The 25,746-nt window shown below is 39.8% G+C and overlaps 4 protein-coding genes across 5 annotated transcripts; 3 read left to right on the top strand and 1 right to left on the bottom strand.

Moving 5' to 3' along the window:
* The first annotated feature begins 73 nt into the window (after window positions 1-73).
* On the top strand, window positions 74-5,752 carry rnf185 (ring finger protein 185). 2 transcript variants are annotated; one of them, XM_030742846.1, is made up of 7 exons: window positions 74-164; window positions 377-643; window positions 2,248-2,266; window positions 2,364-2,476; window positions 2,604-2,658; window positions 3,131-3,248; window positions 3,339-5,752. In XM_030742846.1, exons 2-7 carry the CDS (start codon window positions 480-482, stop codon window positions 3,434-3,436), a joined length of 567 nt encoding a protein of 188 aa, XP_030598706.1. In that variant the 5' UTR covers window positions 74-164; window positions 377-479; the 3' UTR covers window positions 3,437-5,752. The 2 variants fall into 2 exon arrangements, with proteins under 2 accessions (XP_030598706.1, XP_030598707.1); XM_030742847.1 differs by lacking the exon at window positions 74-164 and adding an exon at window positions 169-293.
* A 108-nt stretch (window positions 5,753-5,860) lies between these two features.
* On the bottom strand, window positions 5,861-8,901 carry LOC115789434 (uncharacterized). Its single transcript, XM_030742845.1, has 2 exons — window positions 8,719-8,901; window positions 5,861-6,680 (listed from the first exon to the last, which is right to left on the bottom strand). The coding sequence occupies exons 1-2, from the start codon at window positions 8,846-8,848 to the stop codon at window positions 5,965-5,967; spliced, it is 846 nt and encodes a 281-aa protein (XP_030598705.1). The 5' UTR covers window positions 8,849-8,901; the 3' UTR covers window positions 5,861-5,964.
* A 5,675-nt stretch (window positions 8,902-14,576) lies between these two features.
* On the top strand, window positions 14,577-15,360 carry LOC115789006 (homeobox protein goosecoid-2). Its single transcript, XM_030742153.1, has 3 exons — window positions 14,577-14,796; window positions 14,876-15,111; window positions 15,280-15,360. The coding sequence occupies exons 1-3, from the start codon at window positions 14,577-14,579 to the stop codon at window positions 15,358-15,360; spliced, it is 537 nt and encodes a 178-aa protein (XP_030598013.1).
* A 1,007-nt stretch (window positions 15,361-16,367) lies between these two features.
* ess2 (ess-2 splicing factor homolog) lies at window positions 16,368-24,991 on the top strand. The gene is made up of 10 exons (XM_030742657.1): window positions 16,368-16,737; window positions 18,731-18,899; window positions 19,043-19,126; window positions 19,361-19,530; window positions 21,017-21,134; window positions 21,250-21,383; window positions 21,540-21,642; window positions 22,756-22,865; window positions 22,956-23,071; window positions 23,173-24,991. The coding sequence occupies exons 1-10, from the start codon at window positions 16,591-16,593 to the stop codon at window positions 23,450-23,452; spliced, it is 1,431 nt and encodes a 476-aa protein (XP_030598517.1). The 5' UTR covers window positions 16,368-16,590; the 3' UTR covers window positions 23,453-24,991.
* Window positions 24,992-25,746: the final 755 nt, after the last annotated feature.

Genomic DNA, 25,746 nt, shown 5'->3' with positions numbered 1-25,746 from the left:
TTCTGGGTTAAAAATACTCGTTTCATTGGCGGAACTGTTTGTCGGGGTCACCTGGAAGGCCAAACTGAGGGCCACAAAAGCCCACGTAGCCAGTGTTAGCCACGCCCCCTTCAGGGATCTACTACCGGTTAAGCGGAGCTGCTGAGGGTGTGATGCAACAGTCTGTAAGGTTTTTTTCTTGATTCCTCAGCAAATTACAAGCTTCTCTCATTATCAAATACTTTTCTGAACGGCACGATTTAGTATCTGTTGCTCAGCTGTTGGTTAATCTCTCTGTGAAACGGCCATTCGTGGTCAGTGTTTCTTGCTTGCTAATGTTCGCGTAAACATCTGACTTGGATTTTTGTGTGATTTCACTCCTTTCTCTTCTCGTTAGCCCCACTTCCTGGCCACCGGACCTCTTTATGCGCATGTATTGAGACGCTGGGTGCCAGTGTAGTCACCCCAGCGACTTGTTTAGTGGATTTAAGCTGTGACAAATGGCTACCGCTGGCCCTCCGACTGCCGGCGCTGAGAACACAAGTCCCGGATCCAGCAGCTCGACCGCGGCTGATGGTGGCAGCCAGGACAGCACCTTCGAGTGTAACATATGCCTGGACACCGCCAAGGATGCCGTGATTAGCTTGTGTGGACACCTCTTCTGGTAAGATCCATGCTGTTGTTTGTGACTTGTTTACTTTTTTTTTTTTTTTAATTCTAAGCCTTTCACTCATTGTAGTAAGACTACATGCAGCCAAGAAGCAGCCTAGACCCTCAGCTTGTGCCAGACAGGTTGAAGCTGGGGACACATCAGCACAGCTCCCAGAGACCAATATCAGTTTGCAACTGGCAAACATCACGAGAAAGTGTTGGAACTTTATGGATGTACTTGTGTTTAGGGATGAGTTAATATTGCCTGTTACTTTGTAAATTGTGAGTCTTATCCCATAAAGTCTCAGGTGTACAGTGTAACATTCAGCATGTAAGCAGATATGGTTTGAATTTAATATCATCACTACCATGTATGGATCAGGTCCACTTATGAGCTTCTGCAAATGTACGACAGGCCAACCTCAGTCCACACAGAACACCTGAGGGGTGTACTATGAAGTGAGATTGGAGAGGTTTTGGTGTCTGAGGTGGCTCGATCACTAGTGTGTGGATTCAGTTGGTGGAACAGCAGTCCAAGCATATGACTAGTGGCGGTCCCACAACTAATGGGAGACTTGGGCCAGGAAGGGCATTGGTGTAAAATTTGCATGGTGACCTCTTGAGAAATAAGACAGTAGCCAAAAGTACCTTTTATTGGTAGGCTCTTTATCGCAGAGAATATTAAATCAGTCAGATTTATTTCCGTTTCATCAGGCCACAAATTGAGTGATTGCCACATCATCTTCGTTATGTTTTATGACATTGGCCTGACCAGACCTGAAACACTGTGGGCTGTTAATGTACAGCTGTCAGGTCACAAATAACCAGCAGCACCAGGAGTGCTAAAATAAATATATCAACTTATAATTTCACAATATTCACTAGAATTCATTCACCTGTCTTATTTGCAGCAGCAGTGTTCCTTTCTGCAGTTTCATTTTTATTATTCTTGATACCTTGATTCTTTTTACCTGTAGCTCTTATGTCTGTGACCGGACAATGTTCCACTCAGCTGATAAATTTTGTGCAGAAGAGTGAAATGATGCATTAAATCCCACCTTTTATGTGGGGAGTACACAGAGCCTAAAGCAGAAAGTCTGGATTAACAAAGTGAGCTCAGCCTGGGGTTTTAGGTTTTGTCAAGCCAGTTTAGGCCTTGACAAAACAGATATATATATACTCTATTGCAGACATGGACATACAGCTGGAGACCCAACGGCCAAGTATGCCGGTATACTTCTTTGAAGTTCACCGCCGTTGGTGGATTGGAATGTAAATTCTCAGTGGATTAGTCCGTGCAGTCACAAAAAATAGCCAGGCACATGGGTATCCACGTGGACCCTCGCGCTCACAGTTTGATGATGGTGAGTGCGATGATAACGTCACTTGGACCTGAGCAGATTCTAGCAGACTTGTAGACACAGAAAGTTTAATCCCAGCTAAAAGCTGAGAAAGTCATGCTGAACTTACTTTGTAGTACACCCCTTGTGGTCACACAGGCATTGTTAGTTTAGTAGCTGTGAATTTGAGTCATTTAGATGCTCAATGTGTAATGTTTAACTAACCGTGCTTCTTTGTGTCCATCTGCCATCTTCATTTGCACCTTCTCCTGATTAGCTGGCCTTGTTTGCATCAGGTAAGCTGAATCTGTTTTTTTGCTCTCAACCAGAAGCAGCACATTGCTATAGTTGAAGAAGTGATTAGCTTCACATTTTTTTTGTGTATTTTCTTAGTGGTTGGAGACTCGACCCAACAGACAAGTGTGTCCAGTATGCAAAGCTGGTATCAGCCGAGATAAAGTAATCCCCTTATATGGGCGCGGAAGCACAGGTCAACAGGATCCCAGGTGAGCAATAATGGGTAACTGTGTTCCATTATAATTAGACAGGATTCAGTCCTGGTGATTTTGACTCATTTTATCAACTATTATAAAATGTAGCAGGTGTAATGGTTGATGTCGTTGTGTTTTATAGAGAAAAAACACCCCCTCGACCACAAGGACAAAGGCCTGAGCCAGAAAACCGCGGGGTAAGTACTCCATCCATCATTCCATCCTTTTTCTTCCATTTATCCGGGGCCGGGTTGCAGGGGCATGTACTATGAGTATATTTTCATTATGATCCTGCAGAATGCCACGACTTTGTCCCAAGCTTTATGATCTTTTTGTTTTTATTTATAACATGTTGCAGTGTCTTATCGCCACACAAGCTGCACAGTAACACTATGCACTCATGATGAAATCATTACATGCAATGATGCAGGTGATGAGCTGCAGATCTTTCCTGTATCCATTAACAGACTGATATTTCCCACTGGGATCTGTTACATGTTAAGTGTGGAGCTGCAGCACGTCTCTTGAGAATGATATAATTTTACACTTGCTGTTGCGTCATATCTCATTTGCTGTATATTAAACTGTACCTCTGATAATTTAAAGACATGTCTGCTCATTAAGAGAACCCACATTTTCTTAATTTTGATTGTTTTTGATGTTTTACAGGGTTTCCAGGGATTCGGCTTTGGAGATGGGGGCTTCCAAATGTCATTTGGGATCGGTGCCTTTCCATTCGGTATTTTTGCTACAGCTTTTAACATCAATGATGGAAGACCTCCTCCAGGTATTTGTTTCACACACACATCACTGTGACCACTCCAAGTCTTTGGCAACAACATATCAAATAACCTCTGTTAAACACTTTCCCAAACAGCGGCCCCGGGGACACCGCAGCACACGGATGAGCAGTTTCTGTCTCGACTCTTCCTCTTTGTCGCTCTGGTGATTATGTTTTGGCTGCTGATTGCATAAACGTGTTAACTTTTGGACTCTGTTTCTTTCTCTTGACACCAAATCATGTGAGATTTTAATGGCGCGGGTATTTTGAATTAAAGACATCAGTACTAACCTAAGCTTTCAGGGTGAACCGTGTAACCTCGGTGGCCTGTTGTTAAAGTCATTATCATAGCTGAGCAGGATGCTTACAAAGCACTCCACAACCTCTGGAGTATCTGCATGCTCATCTGTTGGTGTTTACAGTCACATACTTTTGTGCTGATTACCAGCATGTGCTTCCTCTACGTGTCAAACTCATTTTACACCATCGGCCACAAACTAGTAAAGCTATTGCCTAATAGAAGAAGGTAGTTTAAAAGAAGTTTAAAAAATTCAAATTGCTCCCATTACTTTCAGTGTAAACACGTTCAATCCTGAGATGCCTCAAGAAAAAGTGCAGATTTAAGAATGTCTGTTTTCAGAACATAATCCTGTAATATCAGTGAATTCAGTGTCCCATTTTCTCCCTCAAACATTGAGTACTAATTATTAAAAAAACTAATTTTCTTTTATGTAATGGTTTATCTATTGCTTACTTACCGTGTCATATGACTAGCCAAGCAGTGGGCCAGATTGGAGCCTTTGGTGAGCTGGTTCTGGCCCGTGGGCCACATGTTTGACTCTCTGCTCTAGGTCACTCTTTTTGATTACTTAGGCTGTGTCCAGAGTCACACCTACATCCACTCATTCACAATGCCAGTCACAGCACAACTGTAATTTTCACTTCTGTAAAATCTGATTTGTTGCATTGTGGGCATGGATGTGAAGTGGATGCTTTTTCTTTTTTTTTTTTTCCCCTGTTTGATTGCAATTTTTTTTTTTTTAGCTCATATGTAGCATCAGTAACTTGATGTTTATACTTACAATTTTAAAAAATGGACAAAAATATAAGCCGATCAGTAGTGATTGTAGACACAACCTATTAAAGATTTAAGTAATTTTAAAAAGTAAGTATATCCCATGGAAACTGCCTTTTTTTTTTTTATATATATATTTGGACAAACAAGCAGTCCCTCTAATCATCATTGAATCAGTGCCTGGTAATAAATGTGATCTTGACAAGTTAGACGCAATTGGCATTTGTCACTTTTATAATATAAACATTAAAAAAACAAAATCAGTTACATGTAACTGGGTTCCAGACATTTGTCAGGAATTGACCTTGATTAAACTTATTGAAGTGTATATTATCTAAAGATCTACAGTATCTAAAAATCTCCAAATTATTTGTGCCATAAATTTCTTTCTTGGTCTGACCACACCAGCAAGGTCGAGCCAAGTGCAGATCAAAAAAAGTTTCTGAAATCCCAACATTTCATCACGCGATCTGTGGGTTGCGTTTTGCCAGTGATGTCAACAGTGCATGCGTCTACAATCAGAAAAAGAAGGCAGAACTTGGCCCTGTCTGAGAAGCATGCCAGGAAAAGGCAAAAAAAAAAAAAAGTTTTCCAAACAACAGAAAGGCAAAGAGGCCAGGAATAATGCACTCTGGACAGATGAGTCAGTTATTTGGCCACAGTAACAACAGAGGTGTCCTTTGGGACACTGGGAGATCCTTTAGGGATCAGTCATTATTTTAACTGAACTCTGCATCATTTCAAAAGTTGCTTAATTGTAATCTGTAGCTAACTATTGAACTCCATGTGGACCTTTTAAAGGATACGATTTCCACCAAGGAATCACTCAAAAAGAAGAAATTGCCTGGTACAGAGATAAATCCCTGTGGGTGACTTAGAATTGACACATTTGCAAAATACCGGTACTTGCTTTTCTTGATGCAACAATACTAGCTTCTGACGCCAAGGTTTGATTTTTACTATAAAAGTGACGTTTTTGTAAATGAAACATTTGGAAAAAAACGATTCTGTGGTTATATTCAGCTACATCACCCTGTTCTGGAGGCACTTTGTTAAATGGAATCAAATTTTTGATTGTCCAGATATAAACAAAAAAGCTTCTATGGTATGTACATACTTTTAAATTACAGTATGTTTTTTTTTTTTTTTTTTTTTTACAAATTGTGCATCTCATCATCAGAAATGACCAAATCACACAGGTTCTGAGGAATTAATGTGAAACATCTATTTTAGGAATGTGTAAGCATAAAGACTCCTTTTATTAAACAGTGTTCATCTGCACATTTATTCTGCTCAGTTTACTGTATGTAACTGTAATTAAATGTAAAATACTGTAATTATTACAGAGTAAAAATGAAGATTTGTTGACTAAGAATCAGCTTTTCTAAATGTGATTTTACTTTATTGATAATAAAGTTATGTAAATAAAGGTTAACTGTTTATGGTGTAAATCAATTGATTTCATTGCTTCTCAAGTCTTCATTGCCTAATAAATACACAAATCAGGACAAACCAAACTACATGAAAAGTAGTTCAACTTCAATGTCTACCACTTTGCACTCTGAAGAAAAAAATAGATATTTTGCTCATTTTGTGGTAGAGGTTTATATAAAAAAAAATACAATAAAGTAAAAAAAATAAATGTAATTATTGTGCTGTTTCTGTCTCCACCTTTTTCTCTTGAGACTCTGGCTGTGTAACATTGAACTCTGCTTCGTACATGATCTGCTGGATCTTTATTTTTGTCTCACACCTCTTCTGTGGAGCGAGTCGCTTCAGAGCGGGAACAAAGCTCAGCAGAAACAGTTCATCCTCGTCCCGCGGCTTGGTGGGAAAAGAAGTGATATTGTCTTTGACCAGCCATTTTGTTGGCGAGGGCGTATTTTGAGAGGACGGCGGTGACTGCGGCTCTTGGATCGGTTTCCGCTTCCGTACGATGGCGCTGCTGGCAGTGGGAACGTGTAGAGGTGATGGTATCTTGGCCAGAACGGCCAGCGGGGTCATCTGTGTGTCCTGAGTCGCTGGAGGGAGCTGTGTTACAAATGTCACCTGCGGTTTGAGGTCAGGCAGACTCGCGGGGACCTTTGCAGCAGTCTGCGGTGTCTTGATTGCCTCTGACAAAGCGCTTTCTCCTTCCGTGTTGCCAGATTCGTTGTCAGGATTGTCATGGTTGTCATCGTTGTTACTGCAGATGTCCTGCACTCCGCTTCTTGACCCGGTGAAGGGTGCGATGAAGTTCATAAGTTGTCTGTATTTCCATTTGCTTTGTAGGTTTTCTCCCTGCTTCTTGCTTTTGATCTCCATTCGAACTTCTTTCAGGTACCTGTCTCTCATGTTCTTCCATCTTCTTTTGCACTCCTCAGCTTGAAAAGAAGAATATTAGAAAGTTAAGGAGCAAGAAACCACAGGAACATTTCTTCTGTCCCACAATGCAAGCAATCATGTTGACAAAAATGAGCTGGTCTGCAGCCTGCAATTGCAGAAAGCTGCATGCAATATTTGTATATTGAAAATGAGGATGAGATGGATATGGTTTATACGTGGGTGCTAAACTACGATGAGATTAAGGAGTCTGGAATACTGAACTGGATCCTTTAGATCAATAATACTGTTTCATTAACTAAGCAGCAAGACAACATATACGGGTCAAGAATCAGTGAGTGTCTCAATCTCTTGATCACCACTCTGTCATCAGTCTATTCTATATGCATTCACCAGCCACTTCATTAGGTACACCTTGCTAGTACTGTGTTGGGCACTGATTCATCGAGGTGCAGTAAACATTCCTGGGATATCTTGGTCCATATTGATATGATAGCATCACACTACATCTCCTGTTGCACCACATCCCTAAGGTGCTATACTGGATTAAGATCAGGTGACTGTGGAGGACATTTGAGTACAGAGAACTCATGTCATGTTCAAGAAAACATTATCCTGCTGGATGCAGCCATTAGAAGATGGATACACTGGTCACAGTGTGATGGACATGATCAGCAACAAAATTCAGGTAGACTGTGGCATTTAAACAAAGCTAAGGGACCCAAAGTGTGCCAAAAAAATATCCTCCACACCATTACCCTACCAGCGCCAGTCTGAAGGGTTGATATAAGGCAGCCTAGATTCATGTCTTCATGTTGTTTACCCCAAATTCTGCCCCTGTCAGCAGAAATCCAGACTGATTAGACCAGGTAACATTATTTTGTCTTTCTATTGTCCAATTTTGGTGAGCTTTTGGGGAGTGTAGCCTCAGTTTCATGTTCTTAGCTGGCAAGAGTGGCACCCAGTGACGTTTTCTAGTTTTATTATCCACAATTAGTCCGGTGTCGTGCCAAAAAATGATTTCTGGGATTCTGACATTAAAAATGTCTTTTTCAAAAGTGATCTGGCCAAGAGGGCAGCAGCAGTTGCAACAGATATAACAGTCCCATAAAAATATTTTGTGTCCCAAAAGGACTGGATTGACTGATGTAGAACACAGAGTAGGTACAATAACGCAGAGTCATCAGATACTTGCAGAACAGGCCATTTCTATTCATTATATATAACCCCTTCTTTACTCCTAAATTGATTTTGGTAAATAGACTACAATCTATTTATCAGTAAAAGCAAAGACAAGAGGCATGAAAAAATTGTATTTGTTACAGTACTTTACAGGAATCTGTGCAGTTTCCTGTTATTTGGCGATTTTGTAAACAAAAATGTATTTTATGCTTGAGTAAATTAAATCCCAGACTTTTTTGAGGGATACCAAAATATCTCACATACAGAGAATCCTCTGCACTTTTTAAATTTTGCTTTATTTATAAAAGTGCTTTGCCTTGACAACCTTCCCATGCCTTGTTTGTTTGTTTGTTTGTTTGTTTGTTTGTTTTCCATTTGTACTCCCCTTTCTTTGCAAGTCTGAAGTGCATGAGTTCACCCTCGACCGCACACTTGTGCACCTGCTCCTATCTGAGCCTGGGGGCTCCATCCCGAGGCTCTCCGACTGTTTTATCCCACACACGGCGGCGCTTCCGCGACATTTCGGTGTTACAGAGACACGCGCAGAGGCGCGCGGGTTTCTTCCCCCGGCGCGCCGGGTTGGACATGCGGCGGAGGAGCGCAGAGGAGCGGGGCACCGTTGCGCTCGGTGCGGCGCGGCCTACGCAGCCTACGGGCCCACGGCGTGCGAGCTGCGCTTGCTACCGCTAGCACGGTGCGCGCCGCTGCATGCACACCGCAGGGCAGTGCAGAGAGATACAAAAAAACTGCTACAAAATGCCTCCAAACGCACCCGCAGCTCTCAGAAACGCGCATTTATAATTTTGCGTCTGTTCAGTCCTCGATTCCAACGTCAGCCGAGCAAATAATAACTGCCATTAAAGTTGTGATAAACAAAAAAACAAACAGGATACTCACTTGTAAGTCCCAGCTCGATACTGATACTTCTCCAGGCATTTGTCCGACTCTCCGTACAGCGGTAATTCGGCAAAGTGACATTGTACAGCTCCGGGTAATTAAATACAGCCAATATTAACTTATCGTCCATTTTGCCCCAGCGTCGTCAGTCCTGCGCGGACGCGGAAGCGGCAGTCTTCTCCCGCCTTTCCCGCCCAGCTGCTGCTGCCAACGCGTGTTATCGCGAGTGGCGTGGCCGTCTGCCGCGCCGTGCCGCTCTGCCGTCACCACTGTGCGCTGCAGGCTTGAGCCACAAGGCGGCGCACTTCATAAGATAAGAGTTGGGAAATTCACATGGTTACAGCAGCAGAGTGGACATAGCAGAAACGAATAGATAAATAGATGCAGCATAACCCAACAACAATTATGCTGCACAAAAAAAGAAAAGGGGTGGGAGGTGTTCTCCAACAGGGAAGACAGCTTAGCCACCATTCTCCTGTCGCTCACTACTTCCACTGGGTCAAGAGGGTGTCCCAGAGTTTAGTTGGCCTTCTTGATCAGCATGTTCAGTTACTGCTTAAAAGCAAATATATATAATGTGTCAAACAGACAAAAATTATGCCTTTTGCCAGATGCTATATGCTACATTGTATGCTACGTTTTAATGATTGTTTCTGCAAAAAACAAGAAAGTGTGTAATTTGCGAATTTGCGGCTGCAGAACAGGTAAAAATCCCTTCCTTGTCACACTCCAGTCGGCAAAAGAAATATCAGAATTAATTTATTTCTGAAAAAAGTATTTAACATGTAGTTTTAGAAGAAATGCAAATGTGTTACATCATCATGGAGGGCAATTGCACTCGTATATGGAATAAGCAACAGTTTATATTTATGATTACAATCATTGGTCCAAGTGAACTTCACCCCTAGCACCAATTTCATATCACCATTAATACCAGTTCATATAAAACTAGACTAGACAGTAACTAGAAAATATTATTGTGTTACACCCAGTTTTGATATTTCCTATTTCTACAGTCTCAGTGCATTCACAGCTCTTTGTCCAGCTGGTCTCAAACTGTGGGGGTGCAGAGCCACTACAGGTGGAGACAACCAAGTGAAAAGTACAAACTGAAACCAATTTGGGGGATGTGGGGCATTAACTTTTTCACTATCTGAATCGGCACGTACCAGAAAAAAAGTTGAAACCACTGGCCTGGTCTAAGACCTGTAATCCCTGTTACCCAAGTGTTAAAATCACAGGTTTTAAAACCTTTCTGCCTTCACCACATTCATCATACATCATATCCCGTCACCTGCCAATCAGTTAGACACATGAAGGACTTTATGTAATGCAACCCTTTTGGCCTGCTAGGCCTTTGACATCTTTACCATCAGAACAAGGTGACTACACCTGTACCCAGCTGTCCCACATATTAAGACCATGTACCACATGCTTACTGCATCGCTGCAGGACAGACACTTTTCTAAAGTGGCTACAGAGAAAGCATAAAAGACTGCCATCATGGGTCAAGTGCAGGTAAACGTGTCACCACTTTTCCTGCACCTAAACTGTGCCCAAGAGAAGAAATTTTGAGGCAACACAAAGAGACAAGCTACTTCCACAAAGAAAAGAAAATGCAGCTCCAATAAAGGCAGGAAAGCTGTCAGTTGAGGCTGTGAGAAAGCAATTCTCAGAGCTTTGGTTAGTTTCCTTTCAGGCTTGTGATATTTAGCTAGAATGGAGCTGGAAAAGTTGCATTCAAATATACTGCACGACTGTATGTGCATGGTTCGCGTCTGTTTATTTTTTTAATGTCAGATGTACCAAAATTTCAGATTTGCTGTGTGTCCTACACTGCCTTGCACAAACATGCTCTTTGTTTAGCAACAGCTTTCAGAGGACCTTAGAAGAAACTGGAAAAAGTTTCATAAGATCTTTTAAAGGCCAATCAATCCACAGTAAAAACAAAGTCTCTACAAATGTGGGAAAATTCAGGGCGGTGGAGTGGACGTCCTCCAAAGATACACAATGAGAACAACATGCAAGTAAAACTCATCTTTAACTTCATTTAATGTGTGTTTTCTCTGTTTTTTGGCAAATGAATTAACTTCAAAATATGTGTGTGAGGAAGGAAAAAGAGGGAGAGAAACCGTAACAAGAGCTGTGGAACAAAAAGAGGAATTACACGATTTTTCCCTGTTACTGCCAGTGTGATTCCATCTTATTCTTGCAAGCTCAGTCTTGCAGAATAATGTCAAAGCCAAACAAACTCCTCAGTGAAAGTATAAAAAAACACAATAAAGAAAAACATTGTGCAATGCGATCAAATAAATAGAGTTTATGCAACGATGGGGTGTTTCTCCAGATTCCTCTGCAATATCAGCGCGTTAATATCTGACAAGTGTTGGCTAAGACTTTTACAGTTTTTCTCTGCACAAAATTCTGGAGAAAACAGAGAGAGCAGGGTTTGATCCCCTGATCACCCAGATTCAATCTCTGAAACCCCAGGAGGTGTCAGGCCCGGGTCCAGCAGCGAGCAGAGACACTGAGCATTTTCACACATGAGTGTTCTGCTGCTATGCACAGTTCCCTGCTCACTTATCAACAGTCAGTGTGTGGGTGTATTTATAATCAAATGTCTCCTGTCTGAATTGCACTGATTTGATTTGTGCCCTTAAATCTTCCCATTTTTCCGCCCGCTGACTTTCTGCCTGAATAGCCGTTTAAAATATCAGATCGTGACGCATAACCCTAAAGAGCACGTACACTGAGAAACATCCAAGCAAATCACCATTCTGTGTGATAACTAATATTTTCAAAATGCACCGTCACACTACAAAAGAGGCAGGGAAGTTATTATAATGTCTTATTCGGCCTCTGCCTTATTTCTCTTATTTAGTCAATCCTCACATAAAACACAGTGTCTTCTTCTTCTTCATTTAGCTTCTCCCTTTAGGGGTCATCGGGTTCATCTGCCTCCACCTCACACTATCTCTACTATTCTCCTGTGTCATGCCAACCCTCTGCATATCCTTCTTCACAACATCCATGAATTTTTTTTCTGTGGTCGTCTTCTTTTCCTCCTGCCTGGCAGCTCCATCTTCAATATCCTTTTTCTAATATATCCACTCTCCCTCCTCTGCACATGTCCAAACCATCTCTGCCCTGCCTCTCTAACTTTGTGTCCCTCTGATCTACTCATTTCTAATCCCGTCCATTCTGGTCACAGTGAGAATCTCAGCATCTCCAGCTCGGCCTCCTGTCTGTCTGTCAGTGCCACCATATCCAAACCATACATCATAGCAGGTTTCACTTCAGTGGCCCTCCAATCTCATTGTACATTCGGTATAATGACAGTAAAGGCATTCTATTCTTTTCTATTCCATCTTGTAAATCTTCCCTTTCACTCTTGCTGTTATATTACTGTCACAAATCACCCCTGATGCTCATCCCCACCCACTCCACCCTGCCTGCACTCTCTTCTTCACTTCCCTTGTGCTCTGTCTGCTTTGGATGGTTGGTCACAGGTTTTCCAACTTGTTCACCTTTACTACCTCTCTTCCTTGCATCTTCATTTTTACACCTGTCTCCCTCTCATTCTCACACATGAATTTACTGAGTTTCACTCAAAATTCTTCATTCATGAGCTGCTCAAAGTACTCACGGCACACTCTCTTCGCTTATTAGTACATTTCCATCTCTATCTTTAATCACCCTAACCTGCTGCACATCCTTTCCAGCTTAATCTCTCACTAGCGAATCGATGCATGTCTTTTTCTCCTTCCTTAGTGTTTAGCCTCACATCTCTCTCTTTGCTGTGTGCCTAGCCTCCCAGTACTCCTTTACTACCTCTCTTTAAAATACCAAACACCTTCTTTTTTCCAAACACCAAACACTTTTTTTTTTGCTAACTTCTTCCTTTGAATACTTTCCTGTGCTTCCTCATCCCACCACCAAGTACCCTTGTCTTCTTTTTTTCTGTCCAGAGGCTTGATTGGATAAAGATTTTACACCAGATCCCCTTCCTGAGGCATTGCTCCCCATTCATCTGGGCTTGGGAACAGCACTAGGAGTACTCTGGCTTTATTGTCATTTTAAAGGTTAATACAGCACAGTAAGAAATGTATGGAAGTATAAGTATAAGATAAACAAAGCCACAGAGGATATGAGTGATAGCAGATATGCTCAGTATGATCATCTCAAGCAAACAGAATCAGGCCAACTACTCTAGAAGAGTCAAATAGTGAAAATATAGATCCTGAAATTATACCATACTCTTATCAGTGGTTCTAGTGTTTAGGCCTTACAGATTAAAACATCCCTTGTTTTTATACAAAATTACTAACAATTTTGAAACATTTGCTTTTAAAAGACTCAATAAATGTTTCAGAGGCTTTTGTTTTTGTCGATTTCCCCTTCCTATCTGTTCAGGATATATATATATATATATATATATATATATATATATATATATATATATATATATATATATATATATATATATATATATATATATATATATATATATATATATATATATATATATATATATATAATACTATATAGTATTAGTATTATTATCTCTGATACTATTCTTGAGCCCCTTAAAAATCCAGAAAATTTTCAACTGCCAGCCGGCGCCTGTGGTTCTCTTCACTTTTACTCTTTGTACCATATATTGCTTACAACGACAAAATGAAACTTTGTCGTTGTAATCCCCAGTAATGAATTTTGAACTGTTTGAACCAACATGGATATGGTACAATTCCTTCTATTGAGAACTACAATAACTGCAGATAGGGATCTCACTTTCTCCGCAAACTATACATCAACAATCTGAACGCTATTAAACCCAAGTGAAAAGGATGAGATGGTGTTTATTGTTATCTGTTTTCAAAAAGCTCTTATAAAGGGAGCTTAAGACAGATTGTGGAAATCCATTAATTCTCTGTGAGGGGAAAAAAAAGAAAAAGGTGTATTGCCTTGTATGAAATCACAGGATTTGTTGGGGTGGGGGGTGGGGGGGTGAATTTAACCTGTAATAGCTTTACCTCAGCTGTGCACATTGTCAGAAAAGTCAGACTGAAAAGACTGCACCACAAAGATAAGACACATGATGCACGATCGTGAATACAAACCACTCGGATGGATCCCTTTTCTGAATTTACTCCTGCTATGTGCAAGCATACAAATCTATCAGTGTCGCCATATATCACTGACACTGGCTAAATGAGTCACCCGTTCATCTGTAACTCCCTAATCACTTTGTAATTAGCGTGTATTGTTGTTGACAGTGCAGCCCCAGCTTGTGTAAATAAATATGCTAATTTATACAAGATCATTTGTTGACAAAGCTAAACAGGGCGGTGACATTATGAAGTGAATTTGAAGAACTAATCCTCAGATTGAGCATATAAAAGTCAGTGGCCACACCAAGAACGTTCATCTTTAAATCCAGGTTTCTAATACCAAGCAATCCCCTTTCCTCTAAAACCCTTAACAATAAGGATCTTAGGAGCTCTCCACTTCTCATTTTATGCAGCAAAATCTGATTTCTTTTGAAGAAAGGAATGAGGCAAGATTAACTGAATCTGCCGTCCTCCCTAACCTCTTCACAAAACTGCCCAGATTAGCAAGGAATTAAGTTTCAACCGTTTTTATGTGTCTGGTCCATAGGGGGGATTATAGTTTTACTTTTTTTTTTTTTTTTGGCCTCCCAATTTCACTATAAGGGCCTGACACGCTGCTGTAGAGAGAGGAGAAGGAGAAGAGCAACTGAGGCTCAAAAAGGTGCTGTGTGTGTCACAATATCCTGTGATCGCCACTGCTTTGTGCTTTCATTGGAAACTCCCTTGGAGATGGAAGGACTGATCAGGATGGAGAGACAGAAGTTCCCCTTCACTATTGAGAACATACTGAGCAAGTATCCGAGCAGCAGTGGAGATAAATGGTCGTATGGCGCGAGTGGTCTTGCCTTAAAAGAGAAGACAGTGAGTCCTGCTGGAGGCCAAACAGAGGCGGTTCATCATGCCTGCCTGTGCTGCTGCTACTGCTCACATTGTGCTGACATACTCCAGACTGACTTCATCCACGAAGGTAAGACCACACCTTCTGCTTTTGTCCTTAGTTGAGCTTATTCTACTCCCGAACCTTAAATCAGACCTCCTCCCTGCAGCTTGTCAGTATGGTTGGAACCCGGCAATCATCTCAGATTCATGCAGCCTGGGAGAGGCTCACAGAGAGGAGCAGTCACCCACTCAGCAGCAGAGGCGAACACGGCGTCACCGTACCATTTTCACTGAGGAACAGCTGGATGCACTGGAGGAGCTGTTCCTGCAGAACCAGTATCCAGATGTGAACACAAGGGAGAAACTTGCACAGCGCACTCACCTAAGAGAAGAAAGAGTAGAGGTAACACTGTGGCATCATATTCAGCTCTTATTGGTTTGCCGTGTTTTTATTAAATGTATGTGTCTGGTGCTCTATTAATTATGTAAATGTGAATAGAAACTGTTGTAAATACAAGAGTTAAACAATAAAATGGCATCTCAACAATGTCGCCTCTTTTCTGCCAAACAGGTCTGGTTTAAAAACAGAAGAGCCAAGTGGAGACGTCAGAAAAGACTTTCATTTGTTGTGGGAAACACAGAAAAAAACTAAATAAATTTTGCATGGCTGTGTGTTCAAATCCAAGTGTAACATAAAATTCTTATATGTAACCATAGATTAGCTTTATAGCCCATTTGTGAGTCTGAGTGGTTGAGTGGGTCATGTGCTAATGCTGTTACTGGAAATAAAACCTTTAATTTGTAAATGAGTTGTTGTAGTTTGCACAGACTGTAAGAAAAAGTGTCCTTGAGAACAAATAAAGTTTTGTTTGTTTGTTTTTTCAAAGGAGTGAAGAAATGTCATTTTCTGTGCCACCCATAGAAAAAACACATAATTTAAATGATAAAAGATTATGTTAGAATTTTAATGTTTAACTTTACTTTTAAATAATGTCTTCAATTGGCAGACATTTCTGTAGCATTTCCTTGTCAGGTGAGTAGGCGTGCTGCTTCTAGATCTGACCTCATAGTGTTTGTTTAGCAAATAAGAAAGGCTGTATTGGAAATACCAAAAACCACTGGCACAAATCGTGCAAACAGGGATTCAGAACCGGCCCAGTGGATGAGTTACTGTATGGGAAAATTGTAGTGAGGCCATTAACATCATTAGTGTCTCTAATATCAGTTTTTCGATAAAACGTTCCTTTTCTGGCGAAGGCAGTGGTTCAAAAGCTAAATCTCGAGAAATCTCTAGAAATTGATCAGACTGTGAAGAATAATATGATATGAATATTAGAATTGTTTAGTTCTAAAAACTCCACATGTGAAGCTCTCGTGCTTCTCTAGAGCCAAACCACGTGTAATAAGACATACTGTTGAATCTGCACTTTTACACTATTTCGTCTGTATTGTTTTAAACAAAACAAAAATTAGGTTTTTATACATTATGCCGTTTTTATGCGTGCTTTGTTTTGTTTTGTTTATTCAGCCAGATAAAACTGGCCGATAAAAGTTTGGCATTTCTGCCACGCACAGTATAAAAAATATTGAACTGCTATTAGCTGTTAACGTTTATTCTGGAAAAATTCTAGAGAAGCTATAAACTTCCGGTGACGTAACCGTTCCGGCTGTATGTTGTTTGTACGCTGGTGGCTAAAACTTAGCTAATGCATTACAGTTGGTGGCGCTCGGCATTTTTAAATGTCTGATTATTTACGCTGTTCGTTAACTGTTTAAACGGTGTTGACCAGCTCTAAAAGCCGCCAATAATTTAATTTCCGTCACTGTTTGTAGAAGAAGGATAATTTTTAGCCCTTAAGCTAGGAGGCTAACAGGGTCCACAATGGAGGGCAGCGCCAGCGTGAGGAAAGCGCTGTCCGGGACTCTCGTTCCTGTAGCGGTCTCAACAGTGGCTCTCCAACAGCAGCCAGAGGAAAAGGAGAAGGGGATGGTGAAGAGAAAAGTCCTGGATGAGGAGAGTTACATTGAGGTAAGTAATGGCTGACGCAGACAGGCGTTAGTGCTGGGTAAACACTAAGTTAGTAGGCATACAATGTACAGTATGAAGCTAAATTTACTAAATTGCACAGACATAGAGGTGTATAACAGGTCTAAAAAAAAATACGCACTCGCTTCGTACTGTACATTTAATGCACAGTACTAAGCTAAATTTACTATACTAGACAGACAGGTGTATAACAGATCCAAAAAAAATACTCACTCCCTGTGAAAAAGTTTCAGGTTGTAGGCATAAAGTGAGATTCTTGTTATGACAGTAGTTCATGATATGAAATTGTACTGCTAAGTTGTGATAGTACTGATTACATTTTTTTTGAAGACTCCACATCAAGGGGCTTGATACAAATGATCTTGCTCTATTGAATACATCTAGTTTGGTTTTAGGCATTAGAAATCCAACTCGTAGTTTCCCATTGATAACTCCTGCAGCTGTGGTCAGATGTTTCTCTAATCCACACAGGGTCAAAATTATACATACAGGCTTAACTATATAAATACACATTAGTGGTTAAATGGAACATTAAACCACTGATATTTGGTTAAATGTCCTTTAGTATCCTGCATCTCGACCAGACTTTGGTAGCCGTCAACAAGCATCTGGCCTAATTCTGGATGGATTGACTACTCTTCTTGACAGAATTGGCAGAGTTTGTTTAAATTGTTTGATTTCCTGGCACAGACCCGGCTTTGTTGACAAATTTTCAGTGGGGTGGAGGCTGGGGCTTTGGGAAGGCCATCCCAGCAGCTTAATGTTAGCCTGCTTTATCCATTCCAGAGCCAGTTCTGGTGTGTTTGGGATCATTGTCCTTTTGGAACGTCCAATTGTGTCCAAGTTTCAACCATTTAGCTGTTGATTTAAGGTGAAATTGAAGGACATGGAGGTAGTCCTCCTTTATTATTCCATCCACACAATGTACCAGTACCACTGACAGGAAAACAGCCCTGGAACATGATGCTACCACCATCATGCTTGACAGTTGGTACAGTGTGCTTAAATTTGAAAGCCTCACCTTTACTCCTGCAAACATACCTCTTGTCATTGTAGCCAAATACTTCAAGTTTTGTCTTGTCAAATCATAAAACATTTGTCTTTGGCTTGTCCATGTGGGCAGCTGCAAATTTCGGTTGAGCTTGAAGGTGTTGATTTTGGAGCAGGGGCTTTTTTTCTCTGTCTCTCAGTTTGTGGAGATGTAAAAATCACTTTACTGTGTACAGTGACACAGGTGTACCAGTAGTTTGCAGTTCATGGCAGGTTTGAGCCTTGGTGGTTTCTGGGTTGTTCCTGAACATCCTAACCAACTCCGTCTCATTTGAGAGTGACTGTTTGGGTCTTCTTCCAGACCTTGGCAAAGTGGTGACACATTTGAATAACTTGTATTTAAATTACGATCTTGGAATCTGCAGTTTCTTAGAAATGACTCCAAGAGACCTTCCCAACTTGTGTAAATGTACAATATTCTCCAATATCTTCATTGAATTCCTTGGACTTTCCCATTGTTCTGAGTATTGGTCAGTCCAATGAGTGCATGACAAACAAATCCTTTTTATGTTGGTGAAGAGAATCTACTGGTTGTAGTTGATCATGATCACTAACGAAATGTTAATAGGTTTTGGCCTTGTCAAGATAAAAGGCAATGTAGAACCTTCAGCACCACTTATTAAAATATTTAAGTGAGTGTATGTATATATTTGAGCTGTATATATAATTTTGACCCTGTGTGATTTAGAGAAAATCCAAAATAAATTTAAAGTTGTGCACCAAATTCTTGTTTTTTAAAGTCATTAAAGATGTATGCTGTACAATTATTGCACCCTGGAAAGTTCAAAGAAATCTTTAAAAGCCCAAAATTACCATGACAGTTTTGCCCATGAGTGGATGTAAACTTAAAACCACAAATGTAAGCTCATATTGGCTGTTAATATCTCCTCTGTATTAACCTTTTGCCTGTGGTTGGTTTTGACAGAGCTTAGAGAAAATTATCCAGAGGGACTTTTTCCCAGATGTGACAAAGCTACAGGCACAGAAGGAATATCTTGAAGCAGAGGAAAATGGAGACCTGGAGAGGATGAGAGAGATTTCCATCCAATACGGATCATCATTGACAAAATCTACACCGCAGTCTTCTGCACCATGTGAGTGAAATATTAGTACAGAAGGCTCTATTTGGTGCTCCCAAGTAAAATACTCCACATGCCAATGATATTATACCATGGGAGATTCAACTTGAATTGACCAGGTATTTTTTCTAATTTTCATTTTGTTTTGTTTGTGCCAGATGTGACTCCTGCTAGCTTTGAGACACCAGTGGGCCACCCAGGATCCCCTGCTTCCACTTATTCTCATAAAGTTGTAGATGGTGGTAAGTACACATAACATAATCCTCAGATATGTAGTTTTAATAAATTATACTCAATGTCTCACTTTAAACCCTTTGTTGAAGCTTATGTACCTTTCCCATATTGTATACTGTTCTGTTTCTCATTTATTCTAAGGAGTGACATGTTTGGCACTAAATTAATGGACTTATAAATAGTATATTTTTTCGTATTTCTATCAATGTTTTTTTTTTTTTTCTTTCTTTCTTTCTTTCTAGAGAAGAGGGCTGATGAGACAGAAGAGAAACAGCTGCCCAGTCTGGACCGCTTCCTTGCTAAGAATACCAGTGAGGATAATGCTTCCTTTGAGCAGATAATGGATCTGGCAAAAGAAAAGGAGAAACTGAAGCATGCTTGGTTATATGAGGCTGAGGCTGAATTCAAACAGGTGTGGATTTTTAGCAGGAAATGTATAAATGCCATGATTACAAATCTGCTGTTCAGTTTTGTTTTGTTTTTTAGGGTGTTTATATGATCGTGACTAAACTTCCAATGATCAAATTCTTACCTGTGGTGTTTTTGATAGCCTGAAGTTGAAGCTTATGCTAGCCTGAAAACCACAACTCCAGTGGTTGGTCATAAGGGCTGCTTAATTTTCTTTATAGTGGCAGTTAATCACTAAAAGTCTGAAAAGTATTTAAATCATAGTGTACCAGTGTTTCCTTGAACTGGAGTTGAGTGGGGCACACGTATATTAGGGATGGCCATTTAAAGTAGAATTGATATTCATCAGAAACTATTGGATATTTTTATTCCAAGATTGCCCACTCCACTTTCTAATGACACTCAACTTTGGCATGTTTGCTTTACCTGGTGGAATTTGCTGTTGACCACGTTTTCATTTATTTTTCAGGCCTTTCGCTTTGCATGTTTCTCTTGTTTCTACAGTAGAATCTAATCTGACTGTGCCACACATTTCATCTGCCGGTAATTGGCAGCTAATGTGTTGCTTCCTCTGTCCTCTGCTAACAGCTTCTTGGTCCATTACTACCACTTTCTTCTAGTAGAGGTGCATTACATACTGCACGCTCAAAGAAAATAATTACCTTAAGACAAGAAGTAGTTTGTATTGTATTTGTATTTGTAATTTTTGATATTTGAAACTCATGGTCATCTGTGTTGTATACACATGTACATAAGCACAAGCCCCCCCCCCCCCCCCCCCCCTAAAATTATGGCCATGATTCTCAACTCTTTTAATAGTTAAATTATTTTTAAAAATTAAATAATTTCTGCAGCTGTTTCTTGTCTTAAAATGTATACTGCATTTTCTCTTTTTACTAAGTTTCCTACAATGCAGTAGATTAATGCACCTAGAAGCTGTTTGCCAATTACCAATAAGCAACAAAAATAGAAGAACACGATGCTAATGACTAATTAGATGTGACTGTACAAAAATGAATATTTTTTTAAAAAAAGTAAAGTTTAGCTCAATCTCCTCCAGGTAAAGCTAGAGTGATGCAGGCATGCCACACATTTGCATGATCGTTTGAGAACAGTTGGAGTCAAAGAGCAGTCATGTAGTTGTTTTTGCTTTTGTTTGGAATGCACTTCCCTCCCCATCTCCAAATATTTTAATTGTCATGTATATTTTGAGAAATATAAAGAATATATCACTACAAGTAGCTGCCTCTCTAAGGAGTCTCTTATTCTGCACGTGGACTCCAGCTCCGTGATCTTGGATTGCACCTGAGAGACATCTTTCTTTTTCTCTCAAGCCTTTCAAAATAAGAGCGATAGGCTTGCCTGCTAGTAAACCAGTCAACTAAAAATGCTAAAATGAATAAAATAAAATAGATTTAGGTGAGTGCTAATAAATGCAGTCCTCCTGTCTACATTCAAATCATTTATAAAATCTTCCAATTGTTTTCCAGCGTCATGAGGAGAACCTTGCCTTACCATCAACAGAGAAGGCAGCACTTGAATGTACCAAAGCTGGACTGGAGACTTGGGAGTACAAAGCCAAGAATGCCTTGATGTATTATCCGGAGGGTAGGAGGCTCGAGCTTGGATAGCTATGTTATGCGAATTCACCAAATTGCCTGAATTCAGTTGTGTGTTAGAGAGATTTTTATTTTGTTCTTCAATTTTATTTTTTTTTAATCAGGTGTTAAAGATGATGATGCCATCTTTAAGAAGCCAAGGGAGGTGGTTCACAAGAACACCCGCTTTGTTGGAGACCCATTCAGCAAAGCTCTCAACAAGAGCCAGATTCAGCAGGCAGCAGCTCTCAATGCACAGGTAGGTGTTATTCATATGGTGGTGTATTTGAAATATTGTAGTTACCTTTATTCGCCCCTTATTTATTAATGAATTGCTCTCTCTACATGCCAGTCTGTTCAGTTGGGGGAAAAAAGTGGATTCTTTAATGATGCATCAAATATGTTGTTCCTGCAGTTCAAACAGGGTAAAGTAGGACCTGATGGAAAGGAGCTTATTCCACATGACTCCCCAGCAGTGAATGGATATGGTTACGTAAGAACTCCTTCACCTGCACCTGGTGAGTGATCTTATCATTATTCTCAACACAGTAAAAGACCTGTACTGTAATTTAGGGCTGAATAGGGTAGCTGAAGAATTAAAACTCAATTTTTCTGTCTGAAGGACTGTTTCAGGTTTCAGGGGCTCACGTTTTGTCTGAATGCTTTTAGTTCAAGCAAAGTATTTAAATCATAATGCTCCTCAAATAAATTAATGCTTTTTTTTCCTCCATAAAAGACTCTCAGCTGTGCTATTAAAATGTAAACAGAAAAGATCCAGAGCAAAAATAGCAAAAGGCTGACTTATTCTTTAAAAAGCCAGTCTGCAGTGAAGTAGACTTCACCACAGTGCTTCCTCCTGTGTGTACTCCTGTACATCTAGTACTCTGCGCAAAAAAACTCGTAAACAGACTGGATATATGCGCTGACGTATCAGAGAAATGAGCCCACCCGCTCAATGCAGCGTCTACTTATATATGTCTATGAGCTGCATCACGAACACACGAAAAAGACCCACTTCCACTATTAAGGTCACGTGACTTAAGGTACAAACCAACTTCTGCTATGGAGTTGTGGTATGGCGGGGCCCTCTTACCTGCAGCCAGGTACTCTTGGGGGTTCAGGCAATGCCAAAGCATACAAACGGCTGAAGTACAAAGGCTGTATGTACACAAAACATGGCGACAGCGGAGGATTTCAGGTTTCCAAACTTTTCCATAAGTCACGGACATCACCGGAAAAAGTCGCTAAATTGTCACTAGTTGCTATTTGGGGGAAAAAAGTCACTAGATGGGTCTGAAAAGCAAAGTCGTTAAGTTGGCAACACTGCCGTGCTGTCTTTTTCTGCATGATTTACGGGTGAATCGGTGAGGGAGAGAGGCGGGGCAGTGTGAAGTTGTGCAGAGACAAACTGGGAGAAGAGAAAGGTGAACTGGTGGATCTACAAGTATGATTGTAATGCGACATAGACTATATTGATATAAACGATATTGTCTCATCTTATATTGCGTATGAAAATATATCGATATTTCTTAAAAACTCGATATATCGCCCAGCCCTAATAAATACCAAGTATTGTTTTCTACATTCAGCTTGCCTCTGCATTTTAGATCTAAAGGCTTTTGTCCTTTCAGGTGTGGCTGAGTCACCTCTGATGACCTGGGGTGAGATTGAGAGCACGCCATTTCGTCTGGATGGATCAGACACGCCGTATGTCGAGAGGAATCATGGTCCATCTTTTAAGGTGGTGAAAATTCACAGATAGGTTTGCTGATAATTAATTTGTAATTGTTAAAGATGTAAAAGATTTGATGATATTTATTGTTTGTAAAAGATCCCAGAACCAGGAAGACGAGAGAGGCTGGGTTTAAAGATGGCCAATGAGGCTGCTGCTAAGAACCGTGCAAAGAAACAGGAAGCATTGCGAAAAGTCACAGAGAACCTTGCAAGGTAGTGATGCTCGCTACTTCTGTCATCTGACTTCCAGTAAAGTTGTGCATTCTTGAAGAAATGAACAACGTGAACTAACATGATATTCTTTTGTGTTGCAGTCTTACGCCTAAAGGTCTGAGTCCAGCCCTCTCGCCCGCCCTGCAGAGGCTTGTAAATCGGACTTCTAGCAAATACACAGACAAAGCACTGCGAGCAAGTTACACCCCATCACCCTCACACAGGCTCACTGCCTGCAAGTCTCCCTTCGGAGGCCCGTCGACTCCTTCGGGAACGCCAACGCCAAACAAAGCAAAGACTCCAGGCTCTCAGGACCTCACGTCACTCACAGACAATCTGCTGCAGCTTCCCAAGAGACGGAAGGCATCGGACTTTTTCTAAGAGCAGCTATTCTACATGTCTTGATGTCATTTTTGCCTTTTATTAAATATTGAACTTTCTCTCGGCACCATAAAGCTGCACAACCCTTTCCTAAAAATTCTAAACTAAATTACTCTTGTTTTTTTGTTTTGTTTTTTGGGCTAAAATCTGTTTTTAAAAGAATGTAATAAAATGGCACCTTTTATTTTTGTTCTCCCTTCTACAGGTGGTAGGGAAGTAATGTCAAGGTCCAAATATAAAGACTGTTAGGTTTTCAAATAGTACAGTCAGGAGGGCTCCAGCTTGCCGTTAGTGTTATTTTTGGGAGATCTAAGGGTAGAGTTATATTTTTTTAACTTGCCACAGATTTGAGACATCACCCTTTCAGGGGAATAATCTTTTGAGAGTAAGTCTAAAAATGTTTGGACTCAGTTGTGTGTATTTCATATTTAAAGTTAACTTTTCATTCAATGTTGGTATTTCTCTCATAAAATGTGTCTGCATAGATTTGGGTGCTGCCACACATTTTTCATGTTCATATGTACATTTAAATAATTACTGGCCTTTGTAAAAAGATATGTTGACCATGTTAGAGATTCTTCCTTATGCAGGACAGCTGGGCAGACACAATATTTAAAATAACTAAGAGCGATACAAAACTTCAGTAGTGTTAGTCGAGTAGGTGTGGAAGCTTGTTTCTACCACTTAAAAAAAATATTTTTTATTATCTAAAATTTTAACTCAAAATTTTGACTTATGGTTGGCAAATAAAAAAATTCAGTGGTGGAAAGAAGCTTCCATAAGTAGCTGTCATTTAACAGCACAGCTATTTTGGTTTAAAGGTCCCACCTGCCGTCCGTCACCCCCATCTTTCCTTGCTCTGCTTACTGAAAAACACTGAGTTGTAGCCCAAAGGCTGAATAATAAAGTGTTATCATTCAGCTGAATTTTTTACAATTACTGACTGTAAATGATTTCATTAAAGTGGAAATAGATTGTGTTCAATGTCTGTATTAACAGAAGAAATAATTACAGTCATAAATAATTCTTCCAGTGCACAATGAATGTGTTATTTTACGTGACCTCATTCAGTTCAGCTCCGTTTAAGTATATTTATATTTTGCCAAATCACAACAGTTGCCTCAAGGTGCTCTATACTCAAAGGTAAAAACCCCAACAATCAGATGACCCAATCTGAAGTGCTGCAACAAAAAAGACTTTTCCAAGTCTTTAAAAAATATTTGTAAATTCTCTAAATGAGGTGATACTGACTGGTTTGTGTAAATTTGCAAGTTAAATTATGTGAAGTGTTATTTTTTTAAAATAATTATTGTGGTCACATTTCATTAAAGCTCTTAAAAAACAAATGTATGCATGCTGCTTGCATTATGGAGTACCTACCTACTCCCTTACTTACTCCCTCCTCAAAAAAATTAAGGGAATACTTGAACAATTTTTAACTTTGATTTTTGGTATGGTTTTGTATATATCCCCCAAAGGGTTGATTTTAGTTTCCAGTGAGTATTGTGTTATTTTGCTCTCAACGAATTACACAATGTATGCCAGTAAAGATTTTCAACTTGAATATTTCATTCATCAAGATCTGATTGTGTGTGATTTTAGTGTTCCCTTAAGTTTTTCAACTACATGTATTTTAATTGCATAGATGGGATAAGCTTCAGCTTCTGTCCCCATGACCAAGTAGAAGAAAATGGATGGATGGATTTACTGTGATCAGTTTATTTAAGTTAATGGCCCAGTTTCCCAGCCATGAACTAAGCCTAGAACTAGACCATAATTTTTTTCCAGTGGACGTCTTCACTGATAATTTCGTTTAGCCTAAGACTAGATTTAATCCATGTTTGGAAAACCTGCATATTTGTCAGTAAAATTAAAACAAGTAAACCCAGTGCGTTTTTAAATATAACCTTGTTTATTTAAAATAACTTGGTTTAATTAGGCTAGTCATTTTTATTAATCTAAAACAAAATGGGATTTACGTGATTAATTTAGGACTGACAAATATGCTTTACATCAACAACTTAAGCATAAAAAATTATGTTTAATAATATTCAGTGATTATATACATGTTTTTCCCCAGCAACTTAATTTTGTTGAACGTTGTAGCAGAGGTATAAAAATGACTAGAAAATAAAAGAAAATCAAAATCAAAGACAACATTAAATTAAATCATTTACATTTGTCAGAGTATCAGTTATATACAGTATATTACATAGATTATAATTTTATTGCATTAATTACTATGGTGTTAAATTGTTTAAACTAATTGGTAAAGTTTTAAAAAATATATTTAT

Source organism: Archocentrus centrarchus, chromosome 12 (assembly GCF_007364275.1).
Source record: "Archocentrus centrarchus isolate MPI-CPG fArcCen1 chromosome 12, fArcCen1, whole genome shotgun sequence".
NCBI lineage: Eukaryota > Metazoa > Chordata > Actinopteri > Cichliformes > Cichlidae > Archocentrus > Archocentrus centrarchus.
This window is presented reverse-complemented; position numbering and strand designations above follow the sequence as displayed.

What these genes read in the sequence shown, in the direction of transcription:
- LOC115789434 (XM_030742845.1), bottom strand. Translation starts at nt 8,848, where the DNA reads ATGGACGATAAGTTAATATTGGCTGTATTTAATTACCCGGAGCTGTAC. An exon ending in TATCGAGCTGGGACTTACAA is followed by an intron (nt 6,681 to 8,718) that starts GTGAGTATCCTG and finishes CTTCTTTTCAAG; the next exon opens with CTGAGGAGTGCAAAAGAAGA.
- ess2 (XM_030742657.1), top strand. Translation starts at nt 16,591, where the DNA reads ATGGAGGGCAGCGCCAGCGTGAGGAAAGCGCTGTCCGGGACTCTCGTT. An exon ending in CAGCAGCTCTCAATGCACAG is followed by an intron (nt 21,384 to 21,539) that starts GTAGGTGTTATT and finishes TTGTTCCTGCAG; the next exon opens with TTCAAACAGGGTAAAGTAGG. An exon ending in AACTCCTTCACCTGCACCTG is followed by an intron (nt 21,643 to 22,755) that starts GTGAGTGATCTT and finishes TTGTCCTTTCAG; the next exon opens with GTGTGGCTGAGTCACCTCTG.
- LOC115789006 (XM_030742153.1), top strand. Translation starts at nt 14,577, where the DNA reads ATGGAGAGACAGAAGTTCCCCTTCACTATTGAGAACATACTGAGCAAG. An exon ending in GACTGACTTCATCCACGAAG is followed by an intron (nt 14,797 to 14,875) that starts GTAAGACCACAC and finishes TCCTCCCTGCAG; the next exon opens with CTTGTCAGTATGGTTGGAAC. An exon ending in TAAGAGAAGAAAGAGTAGAG is followed by an intron (nt 15,112 to 15,279) that starts GTAACACTGTGG and finishes TCTGCCAAACAG; the next exon opens with GTCTGGTTTAAAAACAGAAG.
- rnf185 (XM_030742846.1), top strand. Translation starts at nt 480, where the DNA reads ATGGCTACCGCTGGCCCTCCGACTGCCGGCGCTGAGAACACAAGTCCC. An exon ending in CTGAGCCAGAAAACCGCGGG is followed by an intron (nt 2,659 to 3,130) that starts GTAAGTACTCCA and finishes GATGTTTTACAG; the next exon opens with GGTTTCCAGGGATTCGGCTT. An exon ending in TGATGGAAGACCTCCTCCAG is followed by an intron (nt 3,249 to 3,338) that starts GTATTTGTTTCA and finishes TTTCCCAAACAG; the next exon opens with CGGCCCCGGGGACACCGCAG.